Genomic DNA, 22073 nt, shown 5'->3' on the forward strand with positions numbered 1-22073 from the left:
AAATAATAATAATAATAATTAATAAGAGAAAAGGAAATGGACAATCTATGAGTTTTCCTCCTCCTGCAGGTAATTATCCAGCTTTCCTTTGAATTTCCCCAATTCAAAGGAAACATCTACCCTGTAACTTGAAATTATGGCTCCTAGTTCCAGAATCATTTATAACAGTGAAAATTCTGCCCTCATTCATTTTGCTAATGCCTCTAAGAACCTTAAACACCTCAATCAAATCTCCTCTAAGGTGCCTAGTTTCTAAGCTCTGCAACCCACATATCCTCAATTGGTGAATATGTCCTCAATTAACTTGAAGTCTGCATCCATCGCCTCCAAGACCTAGGCTGAACAGAAGAGAGGGGTTTCTGGGGGATTCACGAATTGCACATCTGCCAAAAACCTAGCATATTTATTTCGCCCACTGTCATTTTTATTGTATAATAAGTATTTTTTTATTATTTATTTTATTATATGTTATTTATTTATTATTATTTTTTTTTTGTGGACAGTGCGACAAAATCCTGTGATTCCTTGCACTACATATAATGTTAAATGAGAAGAAAATTTTGAAAGTAAATATTTTGAAATGCTCTTATGACGAAACTGCTGTTATTCGAATTTTTTCCTTGAAACTAAATTTATTTCAATTGCATCGTACCCATTGTACTCTCTGCTTCCTGATAAAAAAAATATCATTTTTGAATTAGTATATGCTAAGGAACATGCTTGTTATCGTTTTGTGGAATAATAATAATAACATAATTGAAAGAGGCAAAAAACGTTTAAGGGTTAAGCAATGAAATTAAGAATATTTAAAAATAATAATTATAATGACTCAAGAGGGACTTGCTTAAGAATTCAGTTAAAGCGAAAACTGAAATAACATGTTACAAGAAACGAAAATAGTTTTCCTGCTTTTGTTTAAGATTTCAAAATTTAGGAAGCTTGCGAAGCAAGAAGAAAAATATACTAAGAATTCAAAAGTACAATAGTGGTAGCCCAGTTCTTTGCGATTAAGTAACGTTTTAAAATTAGAAATTTGAAGACGGAACAAGGAGACCCTATAACTTTCATAAATGTAGTGATATTTCTGTGGAAGTTGCATTGACTTTGTTGTACACGAGTCGATATCAAATTCATCTCATGAGCTGATGAGATGAATTTGAGAGTTTATCGATAATGAGTTACTGAGTTCATAACATTGCAGATTTTAGAATTCTTCGAAAACAACTGCCAACGGACATTAGCTGATTAAAACACTGTTGGCAAATTATTTAGATAGAGAATAAATGATATAAAGAACCGTATAACAAAAGAATTTGTAATTTGTAAATAATAAATAAAAGTAGACCAAGGGAATTCCACATGACGATGTTAGGACAAAAAGAAGTGCGCAATCAATCACAGTATCGGAGAAGCAATTCTAACATTTGTACATATAAATACATATTACTGTACACAATGTCATAGCGAGATATGATCCCTAGGTTGCGGCTTTTTTATGTTATGCAGAATTTAATTTCCTTTCATGACAATATTGTTTCTAACGGTAAACTGGGCTTAAAATAAAATCTGAAAAATCCAAATATATCATCTTCTCACCTAGAGCACAAGCAGACCTCTCTGCAGCCCTCCATTGCGGGGCATGTTCTCGTCGCCACTCATTCCGTAAAATTCTTAGGAGTGGTAATGGACGAAAACCTAACGTATAAGGAACCAATCCAGCGACTGCGTTCAAGACCATTACTGGCTTTCTGGAGTATAAAACTTGATATCTGTAGAGCGCACAACAAGGAAACAGTCAGAAAATTTCTCCTCTACTATTTTAGTTCTATCATCAGTTATGGTATTGAAGTTTGGTCGGCTGCTCTATTTCCAGTCTGAAGATGCTCTGGGGCCTAGAGTTCTGGGTCCTAAAGTGGGCCAACAATTGGACTTACCTACCCTATACAACATCAAAATCACAGCTCTGCATAAATCTCAGATACACCCCAGCCCAGCACCTGGCATATGCGAGGAAGCTCACAATGACGCTTAATCTGTGCTCCGCTGTTATCGATTTCGTAAACATCTGTGAAATCGTAGGCTGGAAAATCCCTGGTAGAGCCCTCAGAAACCGTCCAATGCTCTGTTCTAACCTGCAGAAGCTCTCGACCTTCAAGCGGCACTTTCCGAACAGCGCGCTGAACTCCGCAAACATTGATTTGGATGTGCGGTCCAGAGATTCTGCCTACAGAGAAGAAAGGCGCAAATCCATAGTGAAGTGCAGTCAGCATTCCTGCAATTGGCCTTGCCGCCGTAGCCTAGTGGTCAGGCGCGAGGGTGTATAAGTACACGTGCCTTGAGTGACCGGGGTTCAAGCCCGTGACTGTTGAATATGGTGATGTTTCTTGTATTATGTCTATCTTGTGAACTCCTATGACCGTTTGGTCGTCCCGGAGTATAAACAGAAATTTATTTAAATTTATTTATTAATTGTCAGCGGAACTAGTCATAACTCTCATTGAAAGTTTCCAGACTGTCTCAATGTGTATATAATAGTATGTATATAATAACTATAAAATCTATACAATGCAATAATAACTATATAATGCAATATAAGCCGTGTATAATCTTTTAGCACTTTCTGTGTATTTGCTGCGTACCCACATAGTTTTGTATGTACTGAATGTAATCACTGAATGTCCACTTAATTGTTAGATTCCTCTGTTTGCTTGTAGCGGGAATCGTGTCCTACATTTCTATGAATAAAGAATTTTATTATTATAAATGGGATGGTAAAAGATGCTTTTGTATTGATTTCTTCGTTTTCAGCTTGTCTCGCACAAATTCGCCCCCTCGACTATGTTTTTGTTGTTATTACAGGGTTTGAGCAGTATTAGAGACTAAAGCCATGTTGTCCCGCGTATAATAAATTGCGTGTGTTTCGAGCTGGATTGTGGATTTTGCTGGATGAAAAATCCAGGTTTCCGGGAGAGAAACCATACTGTCCTCCGACTAACTCAGCCACGTTTTGAAAAATGCCCATAAAAATTCCCCACGTTATCGACGTGAGGAATTTTTATGCACCTTTTTCACAATGTGGAAATTTTTATGGACTCAAACTCAGGTATTTTACACCTGGTGTGAGGAGAACGGCGATCCCACCAACTGTGCTACCCACGAGGGCTCCTTCGACTATGACTTGTTCCGGCCGCTGAATAGGTGATAATATGACTAGGCGAAAGCTAAAGATGTCAAACAAATACTCAGGTGGGAATACCTAAAAGGATGTAGTTTTAATGGAGACAAAAACACTCAAAACATACAATACATTCTATTATTCCAAAGTGCAAATACAATGTGCTGCCACTTTATTAGGTACACCCCTGCTGTGCACACAAATGGTTTGTCCCACAACATTGCAAGTCACATGACCACAATTGTGGATATAAATGCAGCAGAACAACCTTTCTAATATTAGGTGTATAAACCGCATCAAGTATGGGGAAAAGGAGTGATGTAACGATTTCGAACGTGACATGGTAGTAGGTGCAACACGTGCTGGACAAAGCATCTCTGAAACGGCAGTTCTCCTGAACTTTTCACCCACTACAGTTCCAAGGGTGTATCGAGAATGGTGCAACGAACAGAAAACATCCTCTCAACGGCACTCCTGTGGAAGAAAATCGCTTGTTGATGAGAGAGGTCAGAGGAGGATGGCTAAAATTGTGAAGCAAACAGACGGGCCACAATGTCGCACATCACGTCAGAATACAACCTTGGTGAGCAGAACAAAATATCGCAACGGACCATTAGTCGCACTTTGTCGCGAATGTACTACAACAACCGACGGCCACATCGCGTACCTTTGTTATCAATGAAGAACAAGCGAGCACTCCTCTTGTGGGCACAGCAACACCAGCACTGGCTATGGAGGATTGGAAAACAGTTGATTGGTCTGACGAGTCGAAGTTCCTGGTGCACCATGTTGATGGAAGGCTCAGAATTTGGCGAAAACAACATGAATCCATGGACCCGTCATGTCTGACGACTACTGTGCAAGGTGGTGAGGGCAGTGTTCTGGTGTGGGGAATGTTTTTTTGGCACACGTTGGGTCCATTGATACCCATAGATTCATGTCTGAATGCCGCATCGTTGCTGACCAAGTGTATCCGTTCATGTTGACAGTTTATCCTCAGTCAGATGGCTACTTCCAGCTGGATAATGCACCGGTGCACAAAGCCCGAATCACTATGGAATGGTTCCAGGAACATGACAATGACTTTTTTTTGCTGCAGTGGGCCGCTTTGGGATGAGCTGGAAAGAGCTGTTCACTGCAGGCCTATACCTACGTCGAATCTCAAGGAACTGTGTGATATACTCATGTCTACATGGTACTCTATTCCTGCACAGCCTCTTGTTCAATCCATGTCTAGACGAATTCAGGCTGTTTTGAAGACTAAAGGAGGCTCAACACTCTACTAGATAGGTGTACCTAATAAAGTGGCAGCACAATGTACTGCTTGTGAAATTTGTATGGTCCAAAGAACCTTGCTTTCTGATCATCCCTCGTGATTTTTTTTCTAAATCTATTAATGTTATTAAACTACCAACAAGTCTAATCGTTTAAATCTTTTACCCAAATTTCAAAGTAAAAGTAGTTGAAATTTATCATTCCAAGCAAAGGGATTGTTTATTATTCTTATTTTTGTTTTATTTTTAGCAGGATTCGCTTCTGACCATAGACAATTCGTCCTACACCACTTTTCCCAGTTACTTACAGAAAAATGATCGTCCTGCCATCAAAGTTGGCGGAACAGTCCTATTCAGCTATGATAAAGGTAAGCATTCTATTTTAAAACATCCAAAATATCTTTCACCAATCTACACTACATGAATATGGCATATCTAATCTTTGATTTACCGTTGTGTTTTCAAATCCGCTTCATTTTCAGTACCCCGGCTAATATCCGATGCTTCAAAAAACTCTTTAGGTTTGTGCTGACTACTAATAAAATACCCATGAAGGGACCACGTAGAGCTCACTGTGCTATAACAGTATATAATCCTGTAGTTGGTTTCGCATGACTGATAAACACCTTCCTACCTTAACTAATTGCATATCCCTTGGAGGCATGAAGCTCAGAATCATTCCTTCAGTAGATATTTTTATCAAAGTATAACCAGGAACAGCTGTACGATGACTATCGAGAAACGCGATGAACGTACTCTTGTAAATAAAGTTTGAACGCTGTAATTACTTCTATAATAATTGGCCGAATTACCTTAATTTACATCTTTGAAAAAACTGAAATTATTTTTAAAAAATAGAAATTTCATTTGCGATATATTTGCCTAAAATATTTTGGCTTCAATCCAGGCTTCATCCGATAAAATAAAATCACAAATACTTATTGGTTAGAAATTGATTGAAGACGTTGACCAATTTTGGAATTTAGATGGTTTCATGAGATTTTATTTATATTTATCCACCCACATCAATGCCGCTGCCACATCTTATCCTTTAGAGTAACGCAGTATAATCCAACACTATCTTTACCACTAGAACTGAATTTAAAGCAATTTGTGCTAGCTTTGTTAAACTTTAGATTTGTTTACGTCCATCTTTATGACCGTTCCATGTTTAAGTTTCAATGAGTTTTGAGGCACGCTTTTCAATAGCTTAATGTGAATATAGTTTATTTATAAACTTCTAAAGGTTTATTACTCCTGAATCCTTAGAGCGTCTGTGTTCCTACATTCCTGATCTGGAGCTCTCTTGCCATTCTCTTGGCTTCGGCCGAGTGTAAGTTTGCATTATTCCCAATTTTTATTTTTAGCTAGACCACCCTTATGGGGTTGGATTTTGCTGGCATCTACTTATGTGTGTAGATGCGAAATTATCTTGCTGGTATCACTGGCTGGAACCCAATGCTACGGGATGCAGTCCTTTGATTAGAATTTGCTGACATCTTTAGGACTGCCACCACTGCCTATGGGTGAAGGATTTAGTCCATCAAGGACAGCACGTGTATGGTTCTGGCCCACCTCCTCGTGCGTGGACAGGTACTGGAAGCAGCATTCCTGACGATCACTGCTCCCTGTTAGAAAGGTTGGCCAGAAATAACCAGACAACGCAACAAGACACACAACAAATTTTTGGCCGTTTAAGGAGTTCTTATCATTACAGTGTACCAAGGGGGAGTTGTACTAACGTTCAGGGCCATTCTCTCATAAGACACAAAACATTTATTATTATTATTTTTTTTTTTATTTTTGTGTTTTTGTATGGGCGGTTCCTAGAACAAAAGTTCATCTCTGCCTCGTTGCTCAGTTCAGTTTTTACAGACTCTGTTAAGGTAAGGCCAGTGTGTGTCGTGTAAAAAAAAAATTCATTCCACATTGGAATATCCCATGCTGGATAAAGACAGAGAGAGAGAGAGAGAGAGAGAGAGAGAGAGAGAGAGAGAGAGAGAGAGAGAGACAGAGAGAGAGAGAGACAGAGAGAGAGAGGGAAAAAAAAAGTTTAAAAGTTCTTCATCCCACACACATGTCCAACTTTATGTGATTTAATCCTTAATGTGTTTATTGCTAAGCTATATTCTGTTTTCCTTAGGCTCTACCCATGGCGCTCGTCGCTGTGATGGGATATTGTGTTGTATGTAATTCTGTACTTCACAATAAAGATTTGTTTATTTATTTATGTGGTATTCTGCATTACAATAAGTCAGGCCACTCCGTCTATCATGTAATTCCCCAATAAAAAATAAATAATAAACTGAATTGATATAAAGGTTACTTAAAAGCTTACCTCAAAACTCTGAGTCCAAATTTCGTCAATAAAGCGAGGAATATTTTGGGGTTTTTTTCACATCGTGGCTGAGTTAGTCGGCTTCAAGAGAAAGTACCATGGATTTTTCTTCCAGAAATTCGGGTTTTGTTTTTCATCCAGCAAAGAGCAACTCGCCCACAGAACACACGCAATTTACAGACATATCGGCACAATATGGCCTAATTTATTATTATTATTATTGTAATTATTGAAGTGGTGAAACCCATGTTTAGTCTCTAGAGCAAAGTTTCCGGCATCCCCCCTCCCCCCATACTTCTCCTTCAACCCATGCACGGTACTAAGTACTATAGGTTTTGATACCTTTCGTGTTTGGGGTTTTCATAAAAAAAAAAAAATAAAAATAAAAAAATTATATTATTTCTCCCCCATCCCATAAGGGGTCTTGTACAAAGTGCACAGGGTGTTACCGTTGGTCGAGGAACTCTCTGACTATCTAGAAAGTCGCAATCCTACAAATGTTCAGGAGTACCACTTTCTGGAGGTCTTTGAGATCATCATGTCAACCATCGATATGGTTGACATATTGATCAGGATGGTTGTTACTTGTTGCATGTGTCACATCTGTTTGATATCCTGTCTTAGGTTCGGGTACTTCCTGATATTTTCCTCATGGATTTTCTGCAGGTTGTCAGCTTTGGGTACCGCTATGTCGATCAGATAGATAGTCCTTTTCTGCTTATCGACAACTGTTATGCCCGGTCTGTTGTACGGGACTGTCTTATTCGTTATTATCGTTTGGTCCCAGTACAGCTTATGGGTTGTGGTCTAGTTACGGCCTGAGGTCATTCAAAGAAAGTGTACTGTACCTGTAAGTACGGTACACTTTCTTTGAATGTGCTTAAAAGTGCTTCTGCTTCTTCAGAATTGCTATCAGTACTGGATAATGATGTCAAAGGCTACTGGTGCATCCAAAAAAAATTATATCCAACAGTTTATTATTCAGTGCTTGCTGTATCCGTAGTGTTTCCATTAAATTTGTTACAGTCGACTTCGTGGAACCACAGAGTGTAAGCATTTTGGTCTATTCCCGAAGCAGTGCTGATTGATAGTGTTTAAGATTGCTTTTTTTTTTTTAATATATTTTTAAGAGGCGTCCAGTGAGATAGACCTAAATTCTTTATTGGATTTAAGGTTGTTTATTTTTGGAACTGATTTCATAAAATATCTTTTCCATGGTTTCAGAATAAGCCCCTCCTTTAGTATTCGTTGGAAGAGTGATGGAGTGGGTCAATTATGTATTCACTACATATATTTATCATGAACAGTAGAAAGTGGTCTGGTCCAATCGTTGCCTCCTTATTAATGGAGTTAGGGAGTTATCCCTAGTAATATTAATTTCACATAATACTACGTTTACAGCTCTAGTTTGATTAGTGTCTGCAGTTTCCATCAGTCTCTTAATTATTCCCTACATCTCGCGGACACAGGAAATAATTATTTATCTGGATTTCAATTAGAGGCATTCCGAATGTGGCTTCTGTCCATCCCACATTTCTTCATTGTGACTTGCGCCTAAACCCCAACAACAACTTTCGCTTTGAAACGTTTATAACACACCATAGTTACAAAATTTCACCCAACGTAACCTGAACTTAGAATTCAACGTTAATTACAAAACCGCAGCTCATGGAATGGGTGAGAGTTACTTGGCACCTTTTAAACTTGAGCCGTGGGCAATTTCTTAAGAAGCCAACCCAACCCACCGTTATTTAGTTTCTGGAAATTGAAACAGTACACTTTTTGCACAAAATGCGATACAGACACACACGCACACGCGCGACCCCTTAACCTATTATGATTCGTGTACTGATTAAGATCTACTTTTCAAGGATTGAAAACGTAGACGCTGTACCTGGTTGTGTGTCTGTGCCATCTTTCTTTGTACGAAATTCTATGAGAATGAAGACATAACCGGGGCATTTTTCGAAACAGGCAGTGCTTAACGGGCGTGTACTTTCGCAGCGGTCAATTTTACGGATGGAAGGAGATCAAAGACCACCAGAAGGGCAGCACGGGTGCAGATAAATAGGTCTGTAGAGGGAAACATAGTCCCGGTGGAGATTATTAGGTTGGTACAAAGTGAAAAGTTGGTAGCGCCATGTGGTGTGTATCAGATAACCGAAGGGTGTGTCTTCGTGTAATAAATCGTTACCTGAATAGGCTAAGGTTGCGCACAGGTGAGAAAACTGCTAATAAGGATTTCCTGCGTTGTGGTTTATGATTAGTGGCATTTCAGTAAGACACAAAAGAAAATAAATTGCGTAGTTGACACTTACGAAGGGTAATAAATTTTATTGACTGGGGATAATGAGATTTGTCATTTCCATAATTTAAGCCACGTTTATAGATTTTCCAGTCTATAATTGCGGCTGCTATTGTAGTCACATCTCTTTGTGTTGAATTGAAATTTCTGATATTTTGCAGCTCGTCCGTGTCCTTTCTGAGGACGTTGTTGAATCCCTTTAGGAGTTAGTCCAAAGTTCTGGAACTTCGTTTAGAGAAGTTTATTGGGTAGAAAATCGACCTGCCTTTTGTAATAACTTCTCTCATAGTAAATGCAATTGCGCAATGATTTCTGGCAGAGTTTAACAGTGAAGAAATCCATGCATATCTGAAGGTTGAGAAAAGGAGGTATCAATGGAATTATCTCTGCATGGGATGGCCACCCGGCAGCAAACAAGTGGTTATATGAACACCGTCCTCCCAAGCCAGGTGGAAAATGCATAACGACACAAATTTAAGAATTTCAGTAGCACACACTAGCAAAATGCTCGACAACCATACCTCTTTGGAACTCTGTCAACGCCATATTGAGACTCATACTCACTGGTCCTGACATTTTTGATGTTTCCTGTTTCATTCGAATCTCTCCTTTTTGACTATATCTCTCATTTCCCTCAGAGGATTGTTCAAAATTACTCTTTAAAGGATAGCGTGTGTAAGTGTATAGATAAAAATTTAAATTATTTATGCATTAATATTTTCGAAAATATTTCATTATTTATAATCATAAAAAGCAAGCTCCTAAGTTCAAAATTAAAAAAATAGGATGGGAAAGAGTAACAGATGTGATTTAATATATTTTTTTAATTATAATTAATGTAATTTTAACATTCTTCTATAGTGTCATTGTGTATGGAAGGCCTTATTCTGTTGCTTGTTTGAGGCTCATCGGCAATTTAGGCCATATTGCACCGTATATAATGTCTGTAAATGGGTTTGTTCTGTGGTCCATTTGCTGTTTGCTGGAGAAAAGTACCATGCTACCCTCGCCTGAGACCGACTAACTCAGCCTCATTGTGAAAAAGGTGGATAAAAAAATTCCTGTATTGTCCACAGGATTCGAACTCAAAACTTTTTTCACTCTGTAGAGTAGGAAGGCGATTTTACCAACTGCGCTACCCTCGTAGCATAGTTGGTAAAATTGAGTGGCCCTCTTCTTTTACTTATGTAACATTCTTTTGCAAGCAGAGAATATGTTGTTTAAACTGATGAACTAAAAATTACTTTTGTTAATTAAAAATTTTAATTCTGACTTATTATCTTATTATTAATCTTGGTATAACGTGAAGTAGATCTATTTCAGTGAATGGAATGTGTTTGTTTAACGTTTTAATGTTAATAGTTGCTGATACCTCAGCCCACTCACGATTAGTCAGGTGAATAGCATCGCTGGTCTGGTTTGCAAGATTTTAGCGTATAGTACGGTACTTATGATAGCAGTTTGAATCACATCAAGACGAGAGGAAAAGTTTATGGAATTTATCTGCGCCGTGGCCGAGTTAATCGGTCTGCAGCAAAAGTTTTACTTTGTTTTCTCTCTCAAAACATTGGGTTTTTATTCTATAAAAAGCAGGTAAGTTTACCATAGAAGACAAAATTTAAGAAAAACTGCATTGTTGAAACTCATGTTTCGTTGAATTTGAGCCTTCGTTGCCTCGGCTCAAATTCTGAACAATCCAATAGCCGCTAAGTCTTCTTATCAGCCAGAACGTGAGTGGTACTCTGCCAAAAGGTAACGGATGTTAACTGGAATACCGGAACATCAGAGAAGCAACAGCATGATAACTGCCAACCCGCCAAAGGCTTCTTACATCCCTCCTCTGCGATTGTCTGGGCAGCTGTCACTTGCTTTGATTTCTTCTTACATCAAAAACGTCTTAACTGTTTCCAGTTTACTTTTCTTTTATGCGTCCTTCCTAGGACAGTCACCTATAATAGCCTTTGCGAAAAAAAAAAACAACAAAAAACTCCTTGACACACATAGCACGTGACTCATAGCTCTCCCTTCGTCGCGTCCTCCTCCAGCTCGCAATTCATTCGAGGTGCTACGCTCGTATGGCCGTGGTCTGTAGTGCACGCATCCGACTGCATGTGTTCCGGACGTACACTTAAAGAAAGTTGGGGGGGGGGGAGGCACGATGACTTTCGTTGTACTTAGTGTCACCTTTGTCGGGTGTCCTTAGAGCGACAACCCTCTTTTATTCCATTTAGTCTTCTGCAGGTATTCATAAATTAGCAAATGTCGTAATGTTCAAGAAGACAAAAAATAAAACACGCTGGAAAAGTAACTTTGCCCCACCCATTATTAAAATTGATATGAAAAGATTTTTATCAGTTTTTCTAATGAAGAACTCTGCATGAATCACAATTTCAGCTGACCGAAAAGAATAAGCCTTAAATAACATTACGTTTGAAAGAAAGTAGCATTTTTTTTTTTGTTTTTTTTTTTTAAGTCAAGAAGAGTGTTCATTAACGTTAGAAATGGAAGTTGACGAGTCTCGTCACAAGTTTTCTTTTATGCTTCGGTACTTCCATCCAGTAGTTGATGGAATTTAAAATCTCTTTATAACTGTTTTTTTATGACACCTGATATAACTGAGTCCAGTTTGCAAAAAAACCGACCATTTTGGTAGCGACCTAGGGACAACGTCAATGCCAGTGTTCATGCGCTACTGGGGACTTATATATGAGTAACCACTTTATTACCCTTCAGAAAACAGCCTGGATTCGTCGTGGCATCGCCATAAAGAGGTGTTCAAAGCGTGCCACAAGGATGCTGGTCCATGTTGACTCAATTACTTCCCACAAAAAAAAATAAAAATAATAATTACATTAGGGTCATCCCAGTAAGTTAATACATATACCCATTTACGTATCGTGTCTGTAAATTGCGTATGTTCTCTGATCGATTTACCTGTTTTTCTGGACGAGAAACCCCAGTTTCTGGAGGGAAGAACCTTGCTATCTACTCCTGAGACCGATTAACTCAGCCACGGAGTGAAAAAAGCCCATTAATGTTCCTCGCGTCATCGACGAGATCCGAATCCGGGTCTTTTCCACCCGGTGTGGGAAACGGGGAGGACGGTGTCGATACCACTGTGCTACCAACGCAGGTAGTTACTTCCCACAACAACTTATATGCTTGTACTACTTTGATGCTGCTAGTTACTTCTCTTATTAAGGAAAAAACAATTCAATATTATTACTGTTGCCTGTAATTTTAGTGTGGACTATTCGACATCAACTGAGTAATTCACAAACTCATCAATATGTTTGTGTGAGACAATCCGACCATAGAATGAAAGCCATTTACAGATACAATATATCCTGACAACTTATAGCGCAAAACTCTTCAAACAAACATCATAAATTCAAATGTGATAAACAAACTTAAAATACGCGGAAGTTTTTCACAGATGCGTAGTACTCCTAGTAATAATAACCAAAGATAAACCTTGAAAATATTGTTAACATTAAGTTCTTTGTATTAGCTAAAGTTTCATCAACTGTCTTCTTAATTAAATACCCATTATTTGTCTTCTAAATGTTTTTCTTTTCTTTTTTTTTTCTTTAAGACGCATTACCGGTGGTGTCCTCTGCTTGTGACTTTTCTCTTTATGACGGAGAGGGAAACTTTTCCAGTTACGCCTATCCATCAGCGTACTCCAACGACTTAGATTGCACCTTTCGAGTGACCAGGATAGATAACTCTTGTCAGCTGGAGCTGATTTTTCACGACTTTGACCTACAAGGGAACCCCTACGAGCCATGCAACACCGACTACCTCTCTGTTAACAAGAAGAGATACTGTGGTAACGTGTGGAAAGGTAGAAAAGGTTAGAAATCAGACATATAACTTAAAAATGTGATAGTTATATTTAACTCAGCATTTAGTAAAATGGTTTATCATTATTAAAGGAATTTTTTTCCCTGTTTTTTTACCGGTTAGTAATGTCCACTTTAAGCATTGTTCAGCAAGGCTTAAAACTGTATCCCTACAAAGTGCAGATGCAAACGGTCCCTGAACAATGTTAACAAAGAAAGGCCATTCGCCTTTTGTGATTCATTTCGTAAATATTTGGAAAACAACGCAACAGTTATTCACCACGTGATTCACCAACTAAGCACACTTCCACCTTAGTGCTTACCAATGAATAAAATATGGGTGTTTGGAACATTGAGAATTATCACGTAGTCATGAAGACATCTTTTAAACCTGAGAAGCACACGATGTAGTCAGCAGTTTCATTACGTAGCTGGAATCATCGAACCATTCTTCCTGGATGACACAGTTATTGTGGAACGTGTCTTAAACTTATTCATGACCACTTTGTTGGAAGAAATGTTTTTCTAACATGATGGGGAAATACTGCATACAACGAATACGATAGATTTCCTGAAGGAGAATTTTAATGATATGGAGCATTCTTAATGGTTTCGATTGTCTGGGCCACCGTGGTCGATTGGATTCGATGCCTGCGAATAGGCTTGAATGAACAGGAGCCACTTATTGATATTTTTTTTTTCTTGAATAAAAATCACCCATGTTTTACGCGTTTAATGCTACCGGACTCATCAATTCCAGTCTTTTCCCACTTTTAAAAATCCATCGGAGAATTCCACTATTTGCTCGTCATGGTCTTATTCTTCGTTGTCAAGATAGAACGGTTGAATCTGCGGCCCTGACTTTAGCAACCAAGTCGTTTTAAAATGCTGTAAGGCGTTTCGAAGAATGCTACCTGATTCCTAAGCCTAGAAGTGCGTCAGCATCACAAGAAGTGATTCAAAGGATTTTACCAAGAGGCAGCGAACATTCCACTGGAAATTTTGGAGGCAGCTGTGGAAAGCACAATGTCGCGTGTTGATTGATTATTAGAAAATGAAGTGAACACGGGGAGATTTTATGGAGAATAAAGACAGGTGAAAAAAAAATTCCTTTGTGTTATTTTTCTGAATTTAATTTATCTAAACGTTAAAATTTTATTTTTATAAATTTTTATTTTTATTTTCGTTAAAAAAAAAAAAAAACTCTTACATACACTGATTACAATGCAAAATCTCTCTTTTCGATAAAATCTGTAGTCCTCGAGTTATTAATTTTTAAAAGGGGGAAAGGACTTTATAATAACCCTATATACAAATTTGTATAGGGCTCGTGTGAGACCCTAATTAAATTTTTGGGGATTTTCCGATCCCCTTTTTAAAAAAAAAATTTGTTTGATTAAATTTAATAAGCTTTTTTTAACTGGAGATGTCCCTTAAATGAAATTTTTCTGGAGTTAGCCCCTAGTTAATAAACTGGCATCACACCCCTGATACAGAACCGTTCAAAATATTTAGGTAGCCAAGGAAAAAAATTTTTTTTCCTGTTTTTTTCCTTTTCTTCCCATAATTCGGCTTTAGAATTCACATAATTTTTAGGCAGGAATTGCCTGAATAACCATTTCAATGATCTAAGAAACCCTTTCTCCAATAGCTCTGTTTTGATCCCGCTATGTGTATATGTTGTTGTTGTTATTGGGTTTTAGGGGCATCGGCGACTAAGGCCAAGTTGCTCCTAGTGTATTGTCTGTAAATTGCGTATGTTCTCAGGTGGATTATCTGTTTGCTGGACGAAAAACCCGAGTTTCCTTGAGAAAAAACCATGCTATCTTGGCCTGAGACCGATTAACTCAGCCACGTTGTGAAAAATTTCCATAAAAATTCCTCCTGTAATCGACGGGATTCGAGCTCAGGTCTTTTCCTGCCGGTGTGAGGAGGATGGAAGTCTAACATCAAAAGACCACGGTGGGCAAAGGTAATTATAACTTTAACTGCAGAAATCGACACTTTTTGATTTTGAAGATTATGAATTTCTTCAACTCTTCAAGGCATGGGACTAAAAATGAAAGAAGTGTTTTTCTAACAAGATGGGGCAAGACAAGATACGGCGAAGGCGGTTGATTGAATCACTGCACATTGAACCATTTTGAACGCACCGTTTATTTGCATACAAAAAATCACACACACACACAACACTTATCAACAGGCAAAGGAAACGAGCAGATCTTGTATAAACTACTATGTCGATGTGTTGATTTAAACGTAGGCGGCACGAGGAACGACTAGCAAGTGTTGAATGAGTTTTATTTGAACAATCCCTTTCCTCTCTGCCAGCACAGTGGATATAGTCAACCGGGTTGAAAAGCCCTGACTTCGAATCCTTCGAATCAACACTAGGACTGATGAATACACGCTAGCTTTTTTTTTTTTTTTTTTAATGAAAACGCCAAACACGAAAGGTATTAGAACCTATAGTACTTAGGTACCGTGCATGGGTTGAAGGTTGAGAAGATAAAAGAAGATACTTGTTGACATTAGACTTGAATTTCTGGAGATTGTAATTTTCAAGAATTGTGTGAGAAGAAAAGATGGTTCTGCGAGTTTGAAGTCTGGGCAGTAAATGGATGATGATTTGTTGCGGTACGTGTTTGGACTCGTTTGGAAGCGAGAGGGTAATTATAAAAGCTAATTCAGAAGAACAGCGCCTGTGAAAGTGTCTATAGAGAAGGCGTGCAGCAGAAACAGAACGTCTATGAGACGTAAGAGATGGAGCATTAATTAACATAACTGCCCTCTTTTGAATTAACCCTAGAAGCCTAAGAGAGATCATGAGTGGCATCACCCTAGGTGTGGGAGCAATATTCAATGGTAGAGCGGATTTGAGATCTTTACAGAGTGGGTAACTGTTTAGAAGAAAAGTAATACGGAGAGCGAAAGAGAAAGTCCAGTTTTTTTTAAATGCAGAGAAAGCTTATGCCAAGAGAGATTAGAAGTCAGGGTAATCCCCAATAGAGATATATGATCTTGTCTGGAAATCTGAATGTCGTTGAAGATAAGCACAGGAGCAGAAAAATCCTTTTCGCGAGGTGTAAGACGGGACTGAGTTTTAGAAGGATTGAAATTAAATACGTTACCTCTCCTGATATCTAAGCAATTTTCCAGTGGAGAATGACCTGGAGATCAGCATTTAAAGAACTGATAGTGGATATTCAAGAAGTTGAAACTGCTTGTGTAGGGCAAGGTTTCTCAAACTAGAAGGTGGAATGCAATGTGCTAACATCAGAAAACTATGCATACGATTTCAATCAGTCAGTGGAAGAAAGGCATTAATAAACAAGAGGAAAATAGCGGGAGAAAGAACTGAACCTTGTGGAACACCAGCATTAGTGGAGAAGTTAGAAGACACAGAACCGTCTGCATCAATCGCAGTGAGCGATCAGAGAGAAAACCGAACACCCAGTTACAGGAAACAGTCACAGTCGGCAATCCACAATATACTGGCGCATCTACTGAGCACACCTAACCATGCCTATATGAACAAGCTTTGATTTTTTTTTTTTTTTGTTTTGTAAATTAAAATATAAAGTCTTTTTTCCATATTACTATCGCCTAAAAATTGTATTATTTTTTAATTTTTTTATATATATTTTTTCAGAACTTATTGAATTCCCTCCTGATCTCAAGGAACAAATATTTCACTTTCATAGTGATCATTCTGGCACTGGAAGAGGATTTTGGGTGGAAATTAAGAGACGGCCAGGATTATGCAACCTCGTCGATGAGAAAGGTAGGTAATGTTTAATTCTATTAGTATAATATGTATTACTATTAACAAAATTATGCAAGAAAGCAAGCTTAGAGAGCATCAGAGTTGCTTGAGCGAATATAGAGAAGGAAACGAGTTAGTGAGTGGAACAAAGGGTTTCCGTTACCCAGCTAGGTTAAGTTCAGCAAATTGCAGCGTCTGGAGACTAGGCACCTGCAAGGTGAACTGATTGAGGTGTATAAGGACTTGAATGTGTTGAACAGGCTCAATTCTGATGGGATCCTTCCTCTTGCTCAGATTACGAACCTGAGGGGGCATAAACTGAGGAAAGACAGTTGTAGAATAGATGTGCGGAAATTTGCCTTTTGCTAGCGGGTTGTTGATTGCTGGAACAAATTCCATCTCTCGTTGTGGAAGTTGAGAGCTTAAATAAATTCAAGAAGGAACTGGACAAACTTTTAGAGGGAATCGATGTGTGAAATGTTGTTTTGTTTTTTGTTTATTTTTAGCTGATGCTACATGAGCTTGCTTTCATGTATCACATGCCAGGTATGATTATTTGATTTTAAAACATTTTTCTTCTTTTTTTTTTTTTTTGGTCCAATAGCTTCTCTTCTCACAAAAGATTTTCGAATGTTATACTTTATTAATATTAATATTAATTTACGTTTGAAACGATTAAAACATTGCACTCATCGGTGGTTAATGAGATATTAAAAATAATAATGAATAGTAAAATATGAAACTATTTGAATAATAATAATATATAAATATTAATACACTGAGTGGCCACTTTATTTTGTGCACATACCCTTTCATGAAATTGTGGCGCTTCTTCAGTAATACCATCATGTGTTAGTACTCTGCAATATAAAACAGATGCGCAAATACGCACCGGTATGAATATCAGACACTGCGACCTTTCTGGGATTTTCTCGTACGACTTTGTCTATAGTGTATCGAGGTTGGGCCATTAATCAAATAACATCCAGCGAACGTCCTTCCTTTGGACAGAAACAGCTTGTTGATGCGAGAGGCCAATGGAGACTAATCAGGTTTCTCCAGGATAACAGAAATGCTACATTCAGTCAAATAAAAATCCTGTAGAACAATGGTAATTGGAGAAGCATTTCAGAACAGATAACTTGTATCTTCTCACTGATGGGCTATCGCAGCCTACAATTGAACTGGAGTCTTCTCCTGTAAAAAAAAAAGGAAAATACAGTTACACCGTGTTAAAGGACACCAACAATAGGACTGGAGAAATTTCTTGGTCTGACGAATCTAGTCCATGCTGTTTTCACCATATTCTGGTCCTCGCCAATGCGAGGACCAGAATATGGCAAAAACAACATAGTTCATGGACCTGCCCTTCAAAATGTCAACAGTGCAAACTGGAAACTGTTTCCGACCAGGCGCAATCCTTCATGGGTGTAGTGTGTTCATCTGCGAATGGATTCTTCCAACAGGGTAATTTGCCGCGTCATAAGGCCTGTACAGAACTGTTTCCAGGAACATGAAAATCAATTTAGCCCACTGAGGTGGCCTGCCCAGGCACGAGGTCTCAGTCCAGTTGAGCATCAGCATCTGTAGGATGAGATAGCTCTTCGGAGAAAGGAGGAGCCATCCATACAATCATGTAATTGAGTCAACATGGACCAGCATCCTTATGGTATGCTTTCGACATCTTGTTGATTCCATGTCACAACGAATTCAGGCTGGGCGGGGGGGGGGATAATCGCTGCTAGGTGTACTTAATAAAGTGGCCACTCAGCGTATATTCCCATGCATATGTACCTATGTCTACAGTTGCATATTTATTAATAATTTTTTATTACTTTCTTTATAGTGCCCGACATTTCTTGCGACAAAGGGTTCACTGACAAGCAGTTTTACCTCTCTAGTCCCAACTTTCCTAACGATTACAGCAACAATCTGGAATGCTATTACTATGTCCGACAACATTCCACAGACGTCTGTGGTCTGGAGCTGACCTTTCTCAAATTCGATCTGGAACCTAGTGATGGTTGCACCTATGATTTCTTCGAAGTCAGCGATAAGAAACTCTGTGGAACCATTCCAGGAGATTCAGTTCGTATGTGATGAATTTTTGTAGTAAATTTTTACTTTACCCACTACTTCATTTCCAAACATTAAAAATGTTTGCATCCATTTCTCATTGTCCATCAGAACATTGTTATTTTTATTAATTTTATATGCATGGCGTGCTTTAATTAAAAAGATCGTAAATTATCTGATTAATTAAAATGATATTTAACTTCAAAAATTCTTTTGTTATTTTTGTTTCATGCTAATGTACAAGTTAGTGCAATTGCGTACATATCTAACTACTTAAGTAGTTATAAATTGGCATCATTAAGTATATCTCATATTGTGAATACCTTCGCAACGAGTTGCCATGATATTGCATTACCTCAAATAAGTAACGCTTCACCATAGGAGAAAACTATTGTTACTTATTCTCAGCGGATACCATCACCCATGCGGCACCGTTTCGGAGCTTATTGGCTCCTCATCTGTTTTGTTTCATACGTAACTGGTATTAATTTTCAATCCGTGAGAAACATTTATAAATCCTAATGAAATGATAATTTCACTAGGATAATCATCTCTGTTATAAATTAAATCTCTTTAGGGAACTAATTCGTACAATTTCATCTATATTTTGCTCAATTTTCATCGAAGAGAGAATAACATTCGTGTTGTCAGTTGTCTTTAATTTTTGGTCGGGTTTTTCAAATACACTGGTGGACGAAAGTTGCTGTTGTAGTAGGGTTTTAGAAGCATCAGAGACCAAGATCATATTGCTCATGTATATTGTCTGTAAATTGGGTATGTTCTGTGGTCGATTTTCTGTTTGCTGGACGAAAAATCCGGGTTTCCGGGAGAAAAAACAATGCTACCCGTCACCGGAGACCGACTAACTCAGCCACGTTGTGAAAGAGGCTCATAAAAATTCCTCCCGTCATCAGTGGAATTGTAACTCAGGTCTTTCCAACCCGGTGTGGGGAGGATGGCGATCCTACTAACTGTGGTACTCACGTTGACGAAATCGTATAGGTGGAGTCGAATTTTTACACTTTCCTTTTGTAAATCGCATTGAAATTGTAACTGATGCAAATATAAATCACTCATGCGCCCAACTTCATGATAGGCAAATATGGACAGTTTTTAAATAGAGCTACACTGCTCGAGAAAATTCAGAACGCGTAGAAAAGTGGTATAACTCATGCAGCTTGCGATGTAGCGAGAAAGAATTGGGTACAGTTCTGTACTCTGATGAGTCCGTTTTGGCTTACAGACAGATTCTAGAAGTTATTTAATCTGGAAACAACGTTGAATGCCGTACCGTCCCTCCAACATCAGCGAAAAGGACACTTACAGTGGAGACGGTGTTCTCGTGTGGGGAGGAATAATGATCAACGGTCGCACCCCTCTTCCTGTTTTTGATAGGGATACCGTAACTGACCAGAGGTACCGAGAATGGATCTTCAATTCCTATATGCGACTTTTTGGCCCAGATTTTCTTTTCATGCACGACAACACCACTGCACATAGAACTCAGGTGGTGGAGGAATATCTTGAAATTGGAGATATCCAACGACTGCCGTGGCCAGCACGATTATCAGACTTAAATCAGATGGAACATGTGTGGGACGCCCTTGGGCGTCACATTGCAACCAGACAGCCAACTTCTCGGTCACTTGGTGAGCTAAGGTCTGCGCTGGTGGAAGAATGGGATATATTGCCACAGAACCTTATAGAACGCCCTTATATCGAGTATTCGTTGAAGGGTATCATACGCCGTACTGAGGTCATGTGATGATATTGTCGAGTATCTTGTATCGACTTCTGTAATGTGACCTTTCTGGTAATTCTTATGCAACCCCCATAAATATCCCTTATACCTGTCCGACAGTTCTCCCCGTTTCCTCATTTCATCGCTATTCTACGGTACTCTGCCATACCAATTTTTTTCGTGCTTCATCGCAAGCTGCACTGGTTACACCACGTTTTCTACGTGCTCTGTTAATTTTGTCGAGCAGTGTATTTGATCCTGTTCAACTGAATGCAGATACCAGTCACGTATTGGCCACGGCAGTCGTTGGATATTTCCAATTTCAAGATATTTCTCCACCACCATGACTAAACACTCAAATTCTCCGATTCCATAGTCATTCATTTTTAACACGAACGCAGGAGCTAAGTTGTTTATTGGTGTGAGTAAATTGCTTCGCCGCTTTGTGGTCAAATGTCGAACCGTTTTTTATTGTTTAAAAAACTCCAATAGATAGTAGTAGTCGTAGAGGCATGTGATGCAAGAAAGGATGCAAAAAAAAAAAAACCATTTCATACATACATTCCTCTAAACTTTGTCCAGTTTCCCTTGAATTTATTTAAGCTATCAACTCCCACAACAACAGATGGAAGTTTGTTCCAGCAATCAACTACTCGCTGGCTAAAGGCAAATTTCCGCACATCTATCCTACAACTGTCTTTCCTCAATTTTAATTTATTCCCCCTCAGGTTCGTAATCTGAGCAAGAGGAAGAATCCCATCAGAATTGAACCTGCTCAACCCATTCAATGCTTTATACATCTCAATCAGATCACCTCGCAGTGCCTCGTCTCCAGATGCTACAACTTGCAGAACTTAAGCATCTCATGGTAAGAGCACCCCTTTGTTCCTCTCCCCAATCTTGTTGCCCTTCTTTGTACTCGCTCAAGCAGCTCTACATTATTATTATTATTATTATTATTATTATTATTATCTGTTTATTTCCATAAGGAAACCACCCCGGGACGGCAAAGTGCCAGGAGGGTGCTAAGTACATATCAGGGTACGAGATACTACGTGCAGTGGGTTACATATACTGAACACGTAGTCTCGTCCCGAAATATTATATACACATTTTATGTTTAATATATACAGTATTTACACATTAATGATTCTGTACATACATTATACAGCACATATAACTTACATATTAACATAACTGTTACAGAAGGTATATTTTTACAGTCAACAGATTATTGTTCTTAAAGCAGAAAGCTTCACTTTTATTCACAATTCTTTAGTACTTTGCAGCCGATTCATATTTCAGTAAGCCTGTACGAATCCTGGAAGATCTCTTTCCGGTATGTTGCATCCTCACACAGTTTTTCGGCATCTATCTGTAGTGAGTTAAATATTCTCGCTGCATTTGATGGGAAGAATCTTTGCAGGCTGCTAAGATTGTTCAGGACTGAACGCAGTGGATTATTTAGTTCTCCGCAACGTCTAGCAGTGGCACGCGGTTTAACTAGAATATTATCCAGGACTGGAGCATCCACTCTGCCTGTGAGCATTTGT

At 38.5% G+C, this 22073-nt stretch overlaps 1 protein-coding gene across 1 annotated transcript in view; it reads left to right on the top strand.

The window, feature by feature from the left end:
- LOC150087641 (cubilin-like) overlaps window positions 1-22073 on the top strand; it is an 81882-nt gene that overhangs the window by 22375 nt on the left and 37434 nt on the right. The window contains exons 2-5 of the mRNA XM_090369844.1: window positions 4700-4817; window positions 12688-12948; window positions 16590-16721; window positions 18550-18795. Coding sequence (XP_090225970.1) covers window positions 4700-4817; window positions 12688-12948; window positions 16590-16721; window positions 18550-18795 — 757 coding nt within the window. The remainder of the gene's footprint in view (window positions 1-4699; window positions 4818-12687; window positions 12949-16589; window positions 16722-18549; window positions 18796-22073) is intronic.

This window comes from Mastigoproctus giganteus, chromosome 3 (assembly GCF_048544385.1).
Source record: "Mastigoproctus giganteus isolate SK-2022 chromosome 3, ASM4854438v1, whole genome shotgun sequence".
Taxonomy (NCBI): Eukaryota; Metazoa; Arthropoda; class Arachnida; order Uropygi; family Thelyphonidae; genus Mastigoproctus; species Mastigoproctus giganteus.